Source organism: Protopterus annectens, chromosome 1.part0 (genome assembly GCF_019279795.1).
Source record: "Protopterus annectens isolate FY-2018-M chromosome 1.part0, PAN1.0, whole genome shotgun sequence".
In the NCBI taxonomy this organism is placed as follows: Eukaryota; Metazoa; Chordata; order Ceratodontiformes; family Protopteridae; genus Protopterus; species Protopterus annectens.
In genome coordinates this window covers 620965573-620985789 of record NC_056725.1, presented here as the reverse complement: position 1 = coordinate 620985789, position 20217 = coordinate 620965573, and the positions used below count along the sequence as shown (strand labels likewise).

At 40.3% G+C, this 20217-nt stretch overlaps 1 protein-coding gene across 3 annotated transcripts in view; it reads right to left on the bottom strand.

Moving 5' to 3' along the window:
* Positions 1-20217, bottom strand: part of UBR2 (ubiquitin protein ligase E3 component n-recognin 2) — a 5196118-nt gene that overhangs the window by 1255126 nt on the left and 3920775 nt on the right. For all 3 annotated transcript variants that reach the window (XM_044061864.1, XM_044061881.1, XM_044061872.1), the window contains exon 36: positions 1780-1835. In XM_044061864.1, the coding sequence (XP_043917799.1) occupies positions 1780-1835 (56 nt within the window). The remainder of the gene's footprint in view (positions 1-1779; positions 1836-20217) is intronic.

Here is a 20217-nt window from a genome sequence, read left to right as displayed (position 1 = left end):
AGAACCTGTCAGATTTCTTTGGAGCAGGAGGTTGAGAATAAGGAGACTTATCAGCAGCTATAAAGATGTCTAACAAAGCAGCCAACACAGGAGGTACTGTAAAAGGTTTAGGACTGTCCACCTGAAGCAGCTTATAATACTTTTTCTGGATATCAAACACTTAAGAATACCACTTAAAGTATTCCATCATTCTAGCTACACTGTCTTCAAAAGACAATTCATCAAAAGGAGACTCCGGACTAAAAGACTCTTCATCAGAACCATAAGCCAAAAGTGAAGGAATCTCAGAAAAGTAAGACATGGACCCGTCATCAAATGGGTTCCCTAGTTCGTTTGGAAGGAGTTGAAGTCTATGGTGGGAGTAGGTACAGAAAAACCTTGAGGAAGCTTCACAGTCATTAAGCCATAAAACAGGCCCTGGGTAATCTTGTGACATTTCCTTTGAGGATCCTTATAGCGTACAAGAGTATGCTTAATCATCTGTTTTTTCTAGGTAGGGATGGCACCCCTAACAAACACCGGAGGTTCCAACCTTTGATGAGATTTAATAACAGTGTCTGGATCCTCTTCCCTGACCAGAATCTACAGAATCCCTCTAGGGCCTGCTGACATAATCAACAGCAGTTCCACCTTGATGTCCATAGCAGGTGCCTGCAAAGCCTCAGAGGATGTAAGAAAGAAAGTATCCATGCTGGCCTCCGATGGGGTCATGACAGAGGGATCTGATGTAGACACAGGACGGCCTACAGAGGTATCACCCACTTCTAGACAAATGTCTGGTGGAGGATGAACAGCCAAATAATCCAGCAGAGATTTCTTGGCCTTCTTACTTAACTGTATCTCAGGGTTAAAAGATTCCATCATGCTACCTTGGGCTAATAGTTTAAGCCTCTGGTTCTCAAGATAGATGTCCAGGGAAGACAACCAGCTTCCAAGAGTCTTAGGCACAAATACTTTACAAATGCTACACACATATGGTCATGGGAAACACTAAGACAAAAAAGGCACTGTTCATGAAGATCTTTATGGGGAATATGCCTCCCACACTGACACTTTCCCTTCTTGGATGGCATGAACTCTAGGTAACCATAAGAGAATAAGACCAAAAAAAGACCCCGACAGGGCACGTATTTGATGGTTAGGTTATTCAGAACAGCAAAGGGTGTTCAGTCCGATGAGCATTAATGACGCTCAGACTGCCAGCAATGCAGTTCTGGGTAACTGTGTTCACACATCACCTTTATACCCTATGTCTTGAACAGGGAGGATACTTGTGATGTATGGTGCATACAAGATCTAAAGGCTTTGGTATACTGGCCAGACATTGGGCTATCCTTGGCAGGAGATCCCTAAGGTGAAGAATATTGCAACTGTAATATAGGAAAACACCTTGTATTCTTCTGAAGTAAAAGTTCAGATACTGAGAAAAAAAGGACAGCATTACTCACTGACATTATATACTGAATTAAGTGGAAATGACAATGTTAAACAATGACTGGTGGCCCTCCTGACTTGTATACACTTACAAAAAGTCAGCTAGCTTCCAGACTTGCAAGTAAGTGTTCAGTTCGAATGTGTTTTCTAGTTATGTGCAATATTAGTCTGTCAACCTGCATGTCCATGATGCAACAGCTAGGTGTTACATGTGTAAATGTCTGTAAAAAGTCTACATGTTGTCTGCACATTGCATCCGGAGACACGGAATTTCATTCAGTTTTTGCACTTGTGTGATTTATGAATGACAATAAACTTCATTTTGACTTTGATTTGTAATCTTACCTGCCTGCAGGGTAGGTGACTAAACAATGGTTTATCTTCATCTACCAATGTTTGTTCTGCGAAAAGAAAACAAAAAAAAAAAAGTTAAGAAATCTTAAAATTAAACACCACCATAAAAAATCCATGTTTCTCTCACTTTCACTCCTGATAGCATCTGACTTATACTCAAGAAGGAGACTGTATCACTACAGATAGCATGACAGAAGGCTTGTCATAGGTTTACCTTTACATGTGCATATTGCGCATGGGCGACCGTTAAATGTTCGAAAGACAGTTTTCAAGTTCTGAAAACTTCGAACGGAAGACGGTTCGAATGTGCAATGAGCGAATGCACAGTGAGAGTCGCTCATTGCACATTCGACATTTAGGGGCAGAGCGCACTATAGTGGGGAGTTGGAAATGGTTCCATTCCCCGCTGTAGTGCGATCACGGAGTTAGAATAGTAAAGAAGGGGGGGTATGGGGGGTGCAGGGGGGCTTGCCCGCCTGCATTACATGGCATATACTTTTGTTGTCGACATTCATGTTCGAAAACCAGCAAATCGGCTGTTTGATTTGCTGCTTTTCGAACATTAAAAACTGTTGCTTTTTCCAGTTTCATTTTTACGATGCGAGGATATGACCACTCGCACAAGTGTGACTCGAGGTTTTAAAGGTAAACCTTGTCATATCAATCTGATTGTGTACATATATGCTCATTTGAAAGAAAGCTAACAGAAAATGATTTAGTATCATCCATTCCATCTTTTTTTTGCACTTTTTGCCCCATTACATAATAATCATCAGCCTGCTCTAAGCCAACTGACCCATTTCTGCTCTCACCACTGAAGGTGACAATCACCCAAAAGTAACCATCATTAAAGGGAGTCATCAGGGGTGGTTTGAGGATTTTTCTCACATGACCCTACATCCTTACATGTGCCAAGCTAAATAAGGAAAGAGTGCATGCAATAGGCTACCTACACTGTTTGTCCCTCACTTCCAGAAGACACAGTGCCAGCATGTAGCCACATGCACCACTCTTGAGGCACAGGGGGTGGTTTCCCCAGTCTTCACCAGAGAAATCTCACCTGCCTGCGCACCAGTAACCCTCTCCCCAGGAGAGGCAAACAGGACACACTCCCTTCACTCCTCTCCTTCTCTCTCAAGCTTCTCCAGTGCTGAGGCCACTAATCAAGTCCCAGATGCTTGGACTGCAGTCAGAGCTTCATCCCTCTACACCATGGAGCCAAGCATCAACATTAGATCTTCACTAGAATGACAAAGACAGATTAAAATACAATCACCAGCACTCAGAACAAAATAAGTTTACATATTGAAAAAAAAGACAATCATTTGAAAACAATGAATGCATTATTTCTGTTTGCCATTACTACAGCTGTTAAGCGAAATAACATGATCACAAACAATCCAAAAGTATGTTTTCTAAGGGAGAAGGACACAAATGTGAAGATAAAGGACAGAAAAAGCTTATGTCTTCAGCTGAAGTGATTTGTTGAACTTGTGTCATATTGTAAAATCTTTCTACCAAAATAAAATGACACTAAGACTGAGCAAGTTCAAGGGGGAAGTTGGCATTGCAGGTGTGTGAAGACTATGCCTCTCAGAAAAGTAATTTAGAAAAAATGCCAGTAACATTTCAGACTACATGTTCCATCCAAAATGACATTCACACTACTGTATATTGCACTTGTACCGTAAATAACATACACTTGACAACCTCTTCTCTGGCAAACCATTAATGTAGTGATAATCACTGCCTGTCGGTGAGGCCAGATTTGCCCACAATTATTTGACTTGCCCACAAAAGTGAAGCCTGAGAGAGACAATTTGACCAGGAGTGGTAAAATCAGATTCAGCACTGATTGGCAGGGATTCTAAATATGACTCACCAGGCTTGTTTTAAAGAGCTGTCAAAATTTTGTGAATGAAATTATTTTAATTATTTTTACCTTCCTCCTGACATAAGCATATTCCAGTACTTTTATTTGTCAAATATTTTTTTTCCAAAGGTAAAATTATGGGGTTTACCATCAAAATGTCGCATGTCAGTTATACGACCTGAAAAGGCAATGTTCTGAGTTATCATAAGATTGATTTTCAAAATGAAGAATCCACAAGAGTGAATGCTAGTGCGCATTCACTCTTGTGGATTTATTCTGAACAGAGATCGCACTATAGTGGGAATCAGGAAATTTACCCTTTCCTTCACTGTAGTGTGGTCTTGGAATTTGTATATATATGTAGTAGGGGGTGTGGGGGGTGCAGGGGGGCTTGCCCACCTGCAAAACATTCATAGCACATAACCAGAAGTGTAGGTATTTTCGGTAAAGTCGACATTCCTGAGTTGTTGACTTTCCTTAATTTCCACTTTCAGTTATGTGAACGATCAGTAATGTGTTTTATGATATTCTGAGTTGCACTTATGCACAGTCACAATTGTCAGTTGCGAGATTTCAATAGTACACCAAATTAAGGTACTTGTGCACTAGAAAATTATTCTAGCTCATACCACTGTTCTCTGAATGGTCATCCAAATGTAATTTTACATGTGGATATGAACTGTTTCTAAACTGTGTGTACGCCTGAAAACTGATATTCAAAGGTTTCAGTTTTGATTCTGAATGTGGATCAGATGCAGAGATTCCATCTAAAGATGGTGACATGGGTTTGAAGTTTCTTTGCTATATTTTGAAAATGTTTAGCTCTGTATGCATAAGCCACTAGTGTCACAGACTATAACTTAACTTTGAACTCATCTGCAAATGAAAGTGCTGAAGATCATATGTGTAAGCATAGCTTGCATTATTATTTATTTACTTTTTTGAACAGAAACATTCTTATACACTATTCATGCAACAAAAAAAATGTGCTGAATATTAAAAAGTGCTTATTTTTTAAGCGATAATATGCAGCATTGATCCTGTACAGGAACGGTGATGCTATTATGGTAAGAGTTGAGAGGCACCAAAAAGGTTATAAAGTGTGTAAAAGGTGGAATATATCTGCATACATGACATTTGCATGCACATAATCATGTCATAAAATACTTATTCCTTGAAGTTTGCTAACTGGATAGTACAAACTAATATTAACGGGACATGGAAAAAGAAATTACTTTCAAGATTTGGTGCTTTATTTACTGCTAAGTTATGCTACTGCAAATTTCACAAGTGCATTTTAGTCTTGTGCTAATGGTATAAATACAGTATAGCATCCCATTTACCTGTTACTGGCATTAATTAATAATACGGGTCTATATTAAATCACTGAACGCTTAAAAAGGCAAATGGTGATTGATCGACCCTATGTAAGCGAAAGCTTACAATGTCGAAGTGTCAAAACAGCGATTTTTTTCCCAACAAAATAAATAAATAAAAATGAATTTCAAACATTACATTAAGTGGGGGGCAAAGCCCCCACACCCCCCCCAACTTAAATATACCAACTCCAAGAACGCACTACAGTGCCAAAAATGGCAAAATACCAAAGTGGCCAAGCAAATTCTTTCCCAGGGAAAGAATTCGCTTAACAGCCGCTTCGATATTTTCCATTTTCTGCCTTTTAAGTTTGACCAAGACGCATTCGAAAGAATGCATCTTCGGTCTTCTAATATAGATCCAATAATACAACTGCATAACGGTAAATGCAGTACGAACGTCATACAGCAAATTGGTCCTTGATAAATGTATTCATGCCTGCAGAAGCATGATGCTAATAATTTTATGAAGGATAAAAATGCTTTTCTCTAAAAACAAAATGCAGACGTACCTTCATACGATTTGTAATGCTTATAGAAAACATTTAAGATGTCTATTTTTCATTGCATTTCTTGCTACAAAATTGCTGCTGTAAATAAATTTTATACTAATCTGTAAGGATTCTGTCAAACACAAGCAGAATGGGAAAATATCATGAAAAGAACGCTGCTGTTTACAGTAACAGAAAGAACATGAAGGCTGAATGACTACTAGTCAGTTTTACACTACTTTACCACCAACATCTACATTCTACACAGATTAATAATAGTAATAATACCAATAACATACAGGAGTATGACTGCTTCGCTGATCATATTCAGTTTATGTGTTCGAGACATGGATGCCAAAAATCTCATTTCGAGAGCGAGAATGCACAATTAAGGGTTATGACAGGAAACCCGATGAAAATTCTTCTTACTGCATGGAGCTTTATCTACTCATGTACTACTAGTTACAAGTAGAAAAATCCGTAAGTGTTGAGATGGCTTTCAAAGCCATAAAACGCTTAGCAGACACGGTCAAGAGTGGCAGTGCAATGCAGTCCATTACATTTACACTCACCTCTGTGCCTCTCAACAATCCAGATTTTTATTTATTTTATTTTTATTTATTTTACATTTGTTGACCAGGCTGGTCCAACTGGATATATGTCCATTTTCACTGGAGGCCCAGGGAGAAAAGCTCCACAAATCAGAGTAGTATTTACAAAATGCAGGTACATTACAAAGTTTTGGCATTCATTACATTTCATTGCATTTTGCTTATAGAAAAGAAAAATCCTAGTACACAACAGCTATGGATAGTCATACAAAAATATCACTATTAAACTGTAAAGTCGCACACACGTTATTGTTAATAGAAAAATAACTAGCTTATACAGGTATGAGGATTAGAATCTAGGGACAAGTGAGGTAGTTAGTCAGGGTTAATACAGCACAGTCAGATTATTGCTTCACATATTGCTTCAGCAGCAAATGCTGGACACAGTCTGGCAAGATCATGCCTATTAAATCTGGTGGACTTCTTTGAGAGGGACACCAAAGCAATGTATGAGGGCAAGACTGGGCACACAGCTTACCTTCATCTGACCAAGGATTTTGATACAATACCCCATGCAGGCATTATAGACAAGCTCACTACATTAGGTGCAAACCCTTGTATCACCTGCCGGATAGCCAAAAGGCTCACTGATAGGGCCCAGGAGGTCACAATAAGTGAGGTCACCTCCACCAAGAGACCAGTCACTAGCAGAGTCCCCCAGGGCTCGGTACTGGGCCCACTCCTTTTTGGCATCAATTTCTCTGAACTGGAAGCAAATGCTGAAGGCTTATGCCTAAGTTTGCAGATGACTGCAAGCTGAGGGTTTTCAGCAACTCCCCTGCAGACACTAGCATTCTTCAAGAAGGCCTATCTCTAACTAACAAATGGTCAAAGCCATGGTATTAAACTTAATGAAAAGAAATGCATAATTGTATCCTTTGGGAAATCAACCATCCCAGCTAATTACCATGTTGATAATATACCCCAAAGAGTTGACGCAGTGGTCAGGGATTTGGGTACACATGTAGACAGTACCCTTACCTTCGACCTCTATTTGGCTACAGGGGTAAGGAAATCTCTTTACACTGCCAACTTATAAGTGGGTTATGGCATCTAGGCCCAAAGAGGTTAATATCCCACTGTACTATGCCCTTTTCAGACCAATCATTGAGTAAAATGCTACCTTCCATATGTACCTGACCAGGCATATGCAATAACCAGAGTGACCTCAGAGGCTCAACACTAAAAGAATACATGGTGTAACAAACCTGCCTTATGCAGACTGCCTTAAAGCCCTTTCCTTCTACTCACTCTCCTATAGATTGCTGATAGGTGATCTAGAACTAGCTTACAAGGCATCCACAAACTCCACACTTATGAATCTCCTGCATATTCATAAGTCAAACAGTGCAAGAAATACAAGGTCTAAGGACCTGAATGTTGTCTGTGATTTAAACAGAACATGCTGAAGAGACAGATATGTGGCCCAAAGACTGCTCTTCCTATGGAACAGGCTTTCCATCCATGTAAAGCTGAGTTCATCTATTACCCAATTTAAGTGCAACTTAGACCAGTGGATGGGGAACAGGAAATTTACTGGATGTTTGGCGCCTGTGTCCCTTATGGATAGGGGCAACTTATAAATGCCAGGCCCTCAATACCCTATATGGATAGAGGACATCGCTATTCATTCAGGAAAACTTGGCTAGGCTTAGAAAGGCCCCCTGGGTCATTAGCCTAATAATCTATAAATCTCTGGTCACAATGACTAATGCTGATGTGACATCCCCACTGCACCCCATATAAAAATGGGAAATGGGAGCTTGGTGATGGCTTCATATGTATGCATTTTTTTGTAAAGTACTTAATGTAGAACTGCAATTCCATTGCCCTTGTCCCTAGTCCTCTGGTCTCTAAACAGGACATCAAGGGAAGACAAAGTAGAGAACGATTTTATCAAGAAATTGAGCTGACAGACTCGCTTTAATAAGGAGGTTCTTTACTTTTTTGTTTGAGACTTGTTTCTATTTACAAAGCATCTTTTCCTAAGCTATGTAATTCCAATTGTCATGACCAAAACAACGACTAAATATATGTTAAATCATTTCTGCTTACTACTTAGACTACTGTATATCATGCTGGCCTGGCCATATAAAACATGCAAAACATTGATGAAAGACCTGCCAAGTGATGACTTCAAAAGCTGAGGAGCCAACATTTACCTTCACCCCAACCACTTCAGAAGACAGGAAAAATGACAGAGACTGCATCATGAGTATTCAGTCACTTGAAGCTATTAATATTTCAACTCATGCACTAACTGACACATAAGCTCAACATTATTCTGAAAATAAGACAGGCAGAGAATATGTGACCTTTTCATAGGTTTTATCTGCCAACTCCTTGACAAGATACTCCAATGATCCCATCACAGGTGTGACCCTAGAGAAGATGACAAATTTTAGCAGCATTAAACAAACCACCCAGGACTTTTCATTTGATGAGATCATGAAAAACTGTAGCTCCTGATCTGTGTGCAGCCTTAGATGGAAGTACGAAAGCAATCATTAAGCAAGAGCAACTGTATTTTTACTGGACACTTAAATACTATAAAACTGTAAACTTAATGTACAGACTTAGAATTAAAAATAAAAGCTGCATTATTTTCAGCTAAAATACTACTTAAAACATTCAGAAATGTATTTTGCATGAAAAGACTGCACTCATAAATGATGAGCTAGAAACTAAAATAATACCCTTTTGGCACATGAATCTTGAGTTATTAGATATTCAACACGACAAAAAAAAGTTAAAAATCATAAAACAAAAGAAATGACTTGATAACATAGACCTTAGTAATAATTTTATTTCAAGAGTGGCTATTTTTCCACAGTACACAACAGTAAAAGCAATGAGAACTGCAAAATACAAGCAGCTAGATTTTTAAACATTCTAGGACCAATATTGTTAAAGTAACATTTATAAGAGCAATAATGTACTATTACAATGTTTTTAATTGCGTACTGGCTATAGAAAGTGAGACATGCCTTCTGATCAATCTACAGTATGGTTCTTAAAACTGCAAATTGTAAAGTTCTTTCCCCTAGTGATTCTTGGCTTACATGGACAGATAATTTATTTTAAAAATGGGAAGGGGCTATTATAAGGTCTTTATTAATACTATTTATAATACTTTGTTATATTGATTTATTTATGCAAAGATCCCCAAACAGACTTTTGAGTGCAATAAATATACTTGCTTGCAACAAAGAAAATATTACTGAAGACTACAATTTTCAGGGACATACTACATCAGAGTACATAAAATAAAAATGTAAAATACCATCCAAGATTTTATGTAGCAATACTCATGTATATTACCACTGCACTAAATATATACAGAGGACACAAAAACTGACAGAGAGAAGGTGTAGTTAACTGATGCAGATCTTTTATCCTAGTTGTATAACTGCTTTTAGCTGCAAAACCCAAATAAATTGTAAATGTTTCTATTAGTTACATGGCTTTGATTAGCAGTGAATGAGAAGTGGGCTTTAAGGTACACATACTGTACGCTTTTTAAAGTTTTTAGCACTTTTCCACTCACACAGCTGCACTGATGTTGGCACAGAAAAATGTTTTTGCAGATTAAAGGTGAAATGATGTAAGCCTGCACAGGAAGATCCAAAAGTATGGACAGATCTGGACAATGAACGTTGCAAAGAACTAAGTATTAAAATGTAACAAATCAACTTTCATGAGAGTTTCATCTGAAGTTAGTTGAGTCTTTCCTGAGAAGAAAGTGTCTTCAGCTTCTGATATGCCAATTATACATCATATTTGGATTCTTCACTCTAGTTTGAAATAAGCTTGACTATACAAGAATGCTGAATTATTTTATTAGAAGAGGTACAGTTCAGGTTCTGCCTCCCCTGCATCTATGTGGAGCAATAAATTTTACTCTGTAAAGCCTAAACATATTTCAGATTGATTTATTAAGCAAGGTATAGTTAAATTAACATATTCCACAACATAATCAATGGGGGTGGGGGGATGTAATATTTCTCCAGGTGGGCTTCCAGTAAACTATCCTGTTAACTGACAGTCTCTAGTTTACTATGTCAAGCCACAATTTTAACAACTTTCAGCAAATACACAATTGTTATATTACAATCAATAAGGTGAATACAAAAATAGCTACATAACAATCATGTTTCTTTTACAGATTTATATAAACAGAACTTATTTTCTAAAATGTTTATCTATAACAGCCTGTTATTAATGACTTATCATTTATATGACTCTTACGTGATGGTACATATACCATCAGTCTTTATTATACAGGCTACACATTACTACAGATAATGATTTAGGACAATTCCTCCTCCCAAAAGAAATACAGCACTGATTTTATTGCTATAATGACCTTCTCCAATGACAAGTATATATTTATCATAACAGCAATTCTTCACGGAAAAGTTACTGTTAACAGTAAAACTACACTCCTTTGATCCCCCTAAGAAGGCTGGACTTTCATGAAAAATAATAGTAATTTTTGTTATTCTAACAGCTGCAGGCTACTAATAAGATTACCTATGAAACCCAACAGAGACTTGGGGAACAGAAGAAAGCTCAAAGAAACAGTGACTACACACAAGTGTCTTGTGCACAACCCAAGACTGCATGGAATCATGGTGCAGGGCCCAGCATAGGTCTTCACTGGGAGAAATGGACTACTGACAAAATATTTGGCTTTGATGAGAAGGAGGAGAGGCAAGGAACCTAGAATACTCTTCAAATCCCAAGACCCAGTTTTCTGAATGGATTGCAGAACTTTGCATGAGAGTATAAGGAGACATGATCTACCCAAAGTTGTCATTCTTGTTCCATACAGGCACAGATGTTAGAAAAACTGGAGAGACAAAGGCCAAAATAAAAACTGGGGTACTGAACTGCTCTTCACATCTACGGGACAGAGGGACAATGATGGGAATAAGGAAAGTGGCTAATGAAGTACCAGAGGCATTAGTGATGGGTCTAGAACTCTACCTGTTTATTTCAGACATTTCATGGTACAGAGAACAGAACCATCCTCTTCAGTGATAACCAAAACTTTGGTGTAGCAATGGAAGATTGGGTAATCAGAACAGTCTAAGAATTTAGAAATTATGAACAAGTGACCAGAATGTGTCAGTTAAGGTTCAGTACACACATATGCACGCACAGTAGCACACCTGGTCACAACTAATTATGTAAGGTTTCAGCAAGGGTAGAGGAAATGATGACAAAAGAGCAGGAACACAATCTGGGATGATGGTCACACCTGCAGTGGAACACAAGAAGCATAGCTAGGGGGCCTGTGGCAGTATCAAACAAATGCTGGGGTGCAGAGTCCAGACACACAGAAATTCCAACGTAGTCCTGGATTTGCATGCTGAGTATAATTTTACAGACCATAAAAAAGTGACAGGGACAGAAGACTGAGGAAGGGGTCTAAAAAAGCCGTGAGAAGAATGCAGGTGAGGGAGGGAAATATGATCACAGATGGAATTTCCTTTTACTAGGGGACCAAAGGAGATGAGGGAGCATAAAATGAGTGCACCAGATCAAGTCAGAAAAATGTGAAAGGGCAGGCTCAACAGGTACAATAAGAAAAGGCAGCAGATTCTTGAGTTTGCAAAAGTTCTCAAAGACAGGGTTGTGGAAAAGTAATACTGTACCAACTTGACAAACATCCACCTTTACAAGACCTGATCACCCTCTACTCCAATAACTGAGAAAGTACAGTTTTGTACCTACCATAAATGTAGATGTTCGAGTGTCTTCACTGCTGCAGTCATTACACTAGGGTTATCCTGCCATTAGGCAGGCCCGCAGTCGGCCTGAGTTCCAAAGTCTTGGTCCGGCATCGGTTGCTGTCGGCTATTCCCTGACGTCAGTGCGCCAGGGGTATATAAGAAGCAACAGACGCCATTTTCTTCAGTTTTTCTTGCCCCAGATGTCAGGTGCCCCCAAAAATGGTAAGCAATACACATTGCTAATAAAACATACCAAAAATGTAAAATTAAAACCTTCAGTAACCAGCAAATACACCACATAGGTAGTATAGGTTAGTCCCAGCTAAGAAAGAAGGGCTGGCGGATGGGTAACCTGGACTGCAGCAGTGAAGACACTCGAACATCTACATTTACGGTAGGTACAAAACTGTACTATGTTCATCGTGTTTCACTGCTGCAGTCATTACACTTGGGTAGAATCCCAAAGCTGAGTTTGGGTGGCTGCCTCTATAGAGGATTTGATGTGGCTATGAGGCCCTGCAGCACTGCAGTGGCAAAGCCAGCTCTGGATCTAGAATAAAGAGGCAAATGGTAATGCTTGGTAAAGGTGTGCACTGAACTCCAAGTTGCAGCTTCCAAGATATCTTTGGTAGGTACTCCTCTAAGGTAGGCAGTAGAAGTGGCAGTTGCCCTGGTGGAATGTGGTCTAATATTACTAGGTACAGGTTTTCCATGTTGTGTGTAGCAGAAACGGATACAGTGTCCTATCCACTTTGAAATGGTCTGCTTTGAAATAGCCTTTCCTTGTGATTCTGCAGCATATGATACAAACAATTGTTCAGATTTTGTGAAAGCTTTTGTTTTGTCCAAGTAGAAGCACAATTGCCTGTGTATGTCCAAGGAATGTAGAAGTCGCTCCCCTTTATTCTGGGGATTTGGATAAAATGTTGGCAAGTGAATAGTTTGGTAAGAGCCACACTGGATACCACCTTAGGCATAAAGGTAGGGTTTGTTCTTAAAGAAACCCTGTCTTGGTGGAAAATGATGAAAGGCTCCACTGCCATTAGTGCCTGCAGTTCTGAGACTCTTCATGCTGAGGTTATTGCCGAAGCAGAGCAGTTTTCCATGATATATATTGTAACTCTGCTGAATTGGCTGGTTCAAAAGGAGGCAAAGTGAGCTTTTCCAAAACGAAATTGAGGTCCCAAGTTGGTGCTGGTGTTCTCCGGGGCGGTCTTATGTTTTTAGCCCCTCTGAGGTACTGTTTTAGCAATGGATGAGAGAAAACAGGAGGATCTGTGTTGTAATGAGCAGAGATGGCAGAAGGGTGAATCTTAATGGATGAGAAGGATAGTCCTTTGTCCAGCATCTCAGTCAAGTATTGTAGAATCTGAGGAATGTTAGGGACCAGAGGATCAAGGTTTTGAGCCTGGTTCCAGGCACAGAATCTCTTCCACTTGTCTGAATAAGATTTCCTGGTGCTAGGCCTCCTGGCCTCCAAAATGACATCCATAACATCTTTAGAGAGAGTAGTAGTCTGTTTGTCTAATGAATCTGCCATGTAGCCAGGTTTAAGGTTTTGAGCTGACTGTGCAGAATCTGATTGTTTTGCTGAGTCAGAAGGTGTGGAATTTGAGGCAAGTTCTTTAAGATTGGGTAACAATGCTGGCGTGGCCAGTGTGGAGCAATCAGAATCAGCTGTGGTTTTTCTTGTCTGGCTTTTAAGAGTACCCTTGTAAGGAGAGGCAGAGGTGGGAAGGCATAAACATGTAGGCTTTTCCAGCTGAACGAAAGAGCATCCACTTTCCATGCTTGTGTGTGATAAGTCCTTGTGCAGAACTTTTTGTAGTTGGTAATTCAGTGGTGAGGCAAAAGGATCTATGTCCGGGCACCCCCATTTTTGCATTATCATGCTGAAGATTTGTGGATTTAATTTCCACTCGTGAGGATCTATGATGTTTCTGCTTAAGTCGTCTGCCAGAGCGTTCTTCTTTCCTGGCAGGAATTGTGCTTGCAGATGGACTTGATAGGTTAGAGCTGTGTTCCACAAGGTCATGGCTTGTTTGCATAGGGGGTAAGAATGAGTGCCCCCTTGTTTGTTTATGTACCACATTACAGTGGTGTTGTCTGTCTTTAATAGTAATTGTCCTGGATGCAGTAGATCCTTGAAAGCTGTAAGGGCATTTTGTACAGCCAACATCTCTTTTTGATTGATGTGAAGATGCATTTGGTCTGTGGTCCATTTGCCCTGAATACATTTTCCTGCCATGTGTGCTCCCCACGCGTAATCCGAGGCATCTGTTGTTAAAGTCTGCCTGGCTGTGGGAAGAGTGAAAGGCTGACCCTTGTTGAGGCGACATGCCTGTGCCCATCGAAACTCCTGTTGTAGGCAGGGAATTATTGGTATTACTGTCTCCAAGCTGTCAGAATGTTGAGATCAAACACTTTTTAGGTACAATTGTAATTTCCTCATATGCAGTCTTGCATATGGAATTAGCAGTATGCAGGATGCCATGAATCCCAAGGCCTGCAAATTTTTCTTGCAGGGAGTTGGGACTTTGTTGCCATCAATTGAAAATACTGAGTCAGTTGTCCTTGTGTGTCTGGCGTGAGATATGCCATCTGGGCCATTGTATTTAAGCTGGCACCCAGGAATATTATCTCTTGTGAGGGCACTAGTTTTGATTTCTTTTCATTTACTGTGTACCCTAGGCAACTTAACAATCTTTTTACAAACGCCAGATGCTGTAGAAGAATGTCCTTGCTCTCTGCTTGTATCAGGCAGTCGTCCAGATATGGATATATTTGAATTTCTTTTTGTCTGCAAAATGCAATTACTGGTGCCAGGCACTTGGTAAAGACCCTGGGCGCAGTAGATAAGCCAAAGGGCAGTGCAGAGAATTGGTAGTGCATTGAACCAGCTATAAATCTGAGGTATCTTCTGCAATTTTGTCTGATAGGGACATGCATGTATGCCTCTTTGAGGTCCAAAGTAACAAGCCAAGCTTTCTTGCCCAACATGGGAAGGAGCTGTTGTAGTGTCAGCAATCTGAATTTCGGAATATCCAGGTAAGTGTTTAGAATGGAAAGGTCCAGAATGGGTCTCCAGGCTTTGTCCTTTCTGGGTACCAGGAAGAGTCTTGAGTAAAATCCTTGTCCTTTTTCCTGCTGTGGTACTTTTTGAATAGCTCTCATGCTCATGTCCATGAGAGCTGAAATTTGTTTTTGTGCCTCTGCCCATTGATTTTGTGGCAGGTCTGGCATTCCTTTTAGCCTTGGAAAAGTGTGAAAGTGGAACCTGCAACCTTGAGACACAATATTCAGCACCCATTTGTCTTGGGTGATTGCTTGCCAGTTTTGAGAAAAAAGTGCTAGTTTCCCCCCTAAGGGAGCTGCCAAAAGGGAAGAGTTTGGCATTGGAAAGGGGAAGTCATTGGGACTGTTTCCTGCAAGGTTGTGACTTGTCCTCACCTCCTTTTGGGTTTGAAGAACCCCACTGTCGTGGACTGTAAGATCCTTGTGGCTGAGATCTGCCTCTTGGGCGTCTGTATCTGCCTCTTTGTGGCCTGACACTGGAAAGGACCAATTCTTTGTAGGCCAATTTCTGCTAAATCGTGGTGGCTGTACCTGTAAGAAATCCTTCACTGTTTGCATAGATTTTGCCTTATCCTCCATTTTCTTTAATACCTCTTCTGCCTTAATACCAACTAAATTATCTTGCTGCAAAGGAGCATCCTATAATTTGGCCTTAACATGATTTGGTAAACTTTATTCTTTTAACCAAGCATGCCTTCGAATCACAGATCCTGTAACTGCTGCTCTACAAGAAGCTTCTAATGAATCAAAACCACATTGCAAAGTATGCTTTCCCACTTGTTCAGCTACATGCAATAAATCCTGCATTTCCTTATAGTCAGGTTGTTCTACATTTGTACTCATTTTCTGTTTTAATTGAGACCGTAAGTATTGTTGATATTTAAGCATGTGAAACTGGCAATTTAGAGCCCTCACTGCTAAAGTTGCAGAGATGTAAACTTTCTTTCCTCATCTGTCTAATGCTCTAGAATCCCTATCTGAGGGAACTGGATTCTTAGCCGTGGAAGCCTTAACCCCTTTGGGACCCTGGGAAATAGTTTCTGGGTCAGCAACAGGGTTTTTATAAAGAAATTTGTGAGAGTCAGGGACTCTGTAGTACCTGTCTGGCTTGACTGGAGCTGGAGGTAAAGAATCAGGATTTAAACTAGATTCAGAGAACACATTATCCACAATGTCCAACACTGGCGGAATAGCAAGGGGCCTGTGCTGAGGCAGTAAAAGAAAGTCTCTGAGCCTTTTCTTGGATTCTGTTTTCTTGGATTCTGTGTAATCCTGGCCCTCCCAGTGGAAATGCTCCCTCATGGTATATAAAGTTTCCCCAAAAGAATAATCCTCAGGAGGAGAAGCTGAAGGAATTGATTCTACAGCATCAGAATCCTCATAGGGGGGGTAAAGAATATCCCTGGTCTGAAGAGGTATCAGAATATATTGAAACCTGGTCAGAGGAATCATAATCTGTATCCTGCCTAGGCCTTTTATCAGGAGGGGGATGGGAACCCCTGATCAGAGTTATCAAGTCTTCGGCCATCTTGAGCATCTGTTTTTTAGGCATGGAGGCCTGTCCAGGTGAATGCTGTACTTGCTTTTTTTTGTCTTTAATGTAGGTTTAGTCTTGGCTGTAGTTGCAATGGTAAGTTGAGTAGGCCTGAAAACACCTTAAGAAGCCGATGCCTGCTCAGCGGCTCCAGACCCATCTGAAGGGTTAATCTCCATTGGTCCAACACCTTGAGTATCCAGAGGCCTAGGCACCCCCACTTGGGAGTCGGTGGCGGCCTGTGGTTCTGAGGTAGTGGGTGTCAGGGGCTGCGAAAGCGCCTCACTGAAAACCGGCGACTGGCCTAGAAGAGGCTTCATTGTCAGTTTTGGGTCTCAGATGCCTTTCCTTATCTTTATCTTTGCGTTTTTTTGTGCATTCCGGTCGTCGGTTGTTCCGACGGCATTGTATAATTAAACCTTCGCCCAAAGTAATGGCGAGCAAAATCAAACCGACATTTAATAGTGCGTTTGTTAAATCTAGCACAAAACCGACAACTAGTGAAGTCGTGATCTGGGCCTAGGCATGGAATACAGTAAGAATGGAAATCCTTATGAGGTATTTGCTTCCCACAAGAAATACAATTATTAACTTTTACTGATATCGGTCTGAGGCAAGAAAAAGTTGCCCCATTGGGGTACTTAGCTTTATTGAAGACTTTGGTTCTGAAATCGAATTTGAAATCTCAGGAGTCGGCCGATCGGCACTTGCGAACTGCTTTTGCTTCGGGCACCGCACGGCAAGAAAGACTGAAGAAAATGGTGTTGGTTGCTTCTTATATACCCCTGGCGCACTGACGTCTGGGAAGAGGTGACAGCAACTGACGCCGGACCAAGACTTTGGAACTCGGGCCGACTGCGGGCCCGCCTGATGGCAGGATAGCCCTAGTGTAATGACTGCAGCAGTGAAACACGATGAACATCTTAAATCCACTAACAAGGCACTAATCGCAATCTCCAAAAGATATTACAGGTCTGGGGACTCCCTGTATTCTAGCAACATTGCCAAGACTTGGAACTCCCTACCACTATAAATCAGGTTACAACCTAACAAAACCATCTTCAAAAAACAACTTATTTGCCACCTAAACAACTCCTGGACATGCAACTGCCCAGCACCTGGCTGACATATTCTAACTCCTTTCCCCTACCCACTATCCAACCTCTTTAAAACTCCCACAGATGCACTTATACATTATCTTAAGTTACTTGTAACTGCCTAGCATCTGGCTGACATATTCTAACTCCTTTCCCCTACCCACTATCCACCCCCCTCTTTAAAACTCCCACAGATGCACTATATATTATCACACTTTACTTACCAACTCACTGCCGCTTACTCCCCACTGTCCCATCTTTACCCACTAACTCTCACATAGACTAAGTTGAAAAGCTTTCCTTTAAAATGTCAATGTACCTCATATGAACTTGTCTATATTCTCCTCCTTTTTTAGTTTTTCCTTTCTTGTCTTATCTTCAGTACATCTTCAAGATTCTCTACTAAACATACTGTATGAACCATCATATGCCACTACCTCATATATTGTATGTTGAAACCACTACGCTTATGTAAATATCTTATGCAATCATATGTTATCTGCTATATTTTTATAAGTGAACGTGTAAACCACAATGCTCATGTAAATGTCTTATGTATAGTAAGTTAGCAGTTTTTCGCCCCGGGCCTCTGCTGAAAAAGGACAGCTCTGTCCAGTTGGACCTCCCAGGTAAACAAATATAAAATAAATAAGACAGGTAGAGAAAGGGTAAGGGAGGAAAGGACAGGAGGTAGAATGTTAAGTGCACTTAAAAGGCAGATAAGATAACCTCTAATGCAGTACAAGTTAAATGCACATAAAACACTGTTTACTCACACCAAAGAAAGGGCACAGTAGATGTGAGAAAAAAATTCCTCTCAGAAAACTTGCATGCTGCACACACCTGTGCTTAAGATTTTGTAACACTGTAACTTCCTTCTTGGTTCATGTCTTATGGGTGGTTACATGCCACTATGAAAGGTTGTTTTGTTCTAAACATGGTCACAACAGAACACATCTGCTGCTTGAGCATGGATAAGACTGAAGGTCAATGGGACAGCTGAGGAAGGCTCGATGAAATTAAAACATACTTCAAGAAGGATAAGCCAAATGGAAAGTGGAATTTCAATACAAGTGAGCAGATAAAACAATGCAAGTATTACTACCAGTACAGCAAAAAAACGCATTAATTGATTAGTGATTCAACACCACTCACTCTGTCAACAGCATTTAAGAAATGCTTCTAAATGAATTAGATCTGATGAAACTGATACAACAATGAAAGCACTCATCTAAATAAAAGTCTGATCAAGGAAACCAATGCTCGGTTGATCATTTTGACTAGACTTGAGTACATAAAAAAACTAGATATTTCTCTAAGTGTCTTTGCATAATACCGGTCACTATAGTTGCAGTGTTTTATTTGCCTGCTTCTAAGGAATACCACTCTCCACTCAGGCGATCTTTAGACTGGATGAAATAAACATCTGACAACTGCTTGGATAAAGACCCACTAGTCAACCAAAACTGCAGTTTGCTAACCAGAAGTAGTATCAGTAGAAGGCAAACACAATCTGTGGTCTGAACAGAAAGAGCCCTGACACACAACAACACTGAGAAAGAAACGTTTTAGGCTTTACAAAGGTAGATATTTTTGTGGGATGATTAAGATGACACAGTGCTCCTAACTGCGTATATAAACATAGGCTCCAAGAGACCACTGAGGAGCTTAGCCCAGTTTTCAAACTGACCCAAAGCACTGTTTTGTTGACTAAGGAAAACGTGGAGGGAATCAAACTATGTGCCATGGAAAGCAGCTCACTAACAGTTCATAGCCATAATCCTCTGCATTAACTTCCACATGATCTGACTTCTTCAAAGAACAGATAGTGGGGCTACAGAATTTGATGGAAAATCCACTCAAGGACCACTTTTACGCAACTCAAAGGCCTGCAGAACAGAGGTGGTGATTAAGTTAAGATTTGTTTTTTTCCCTAATCCTCTATTATTTGACATGCTAAAAAAATAAGACAGCGCAATCTTTATGCTGGATGGAAAAATACATTTTGAGTAGACCTCAACAACTATGTATAAAGATTCAACATAAGTCAAAAATTGACAAGGTTCAGTTCTAACTAGACTGAAGGTTGAGGGAAATGTTCTGTGGAAACATCTGGTTGGAGATACATGGCTGAACTGCAATTCAACTGCATACACATACCCGCTGCAAATTCATTGTGGACATGCCCGCAGCTGCAGTAGCCCGTTGAGGGGGGATGTCAATGGCTTCTTAATTACCCTAGGGACAGTAAACAGTACAGCAGGCACCCACAGCAAGTTGCCTACTGGGCATGACAGTTGCAGACAAAATCCAGTGTACAACCAGCACTTGAAGGTGTTACCAGGACAACCCACTGCATCTTTCTCTGACATTCTTACTACGGGTCCAGTAAAAATAAAAATTAATGAATGCCTACATGCTTAGGGGAATGTTACTCTCTCTAGGGGAGACATTTTGTCTATGGGATATTGACTGAAATGCTTACTAGACCATAAATGTGACTACAGCACACTATAGGATTTCCTCTACTTTGCTGCACACTGATACAAGTTATAGTTACTTGCTTGCTGTCTCTAGGGTTGGGTGTGTGTCTGTAGACCTTGTCTTCCCTCATGCACTTCATTATTGCAGCTG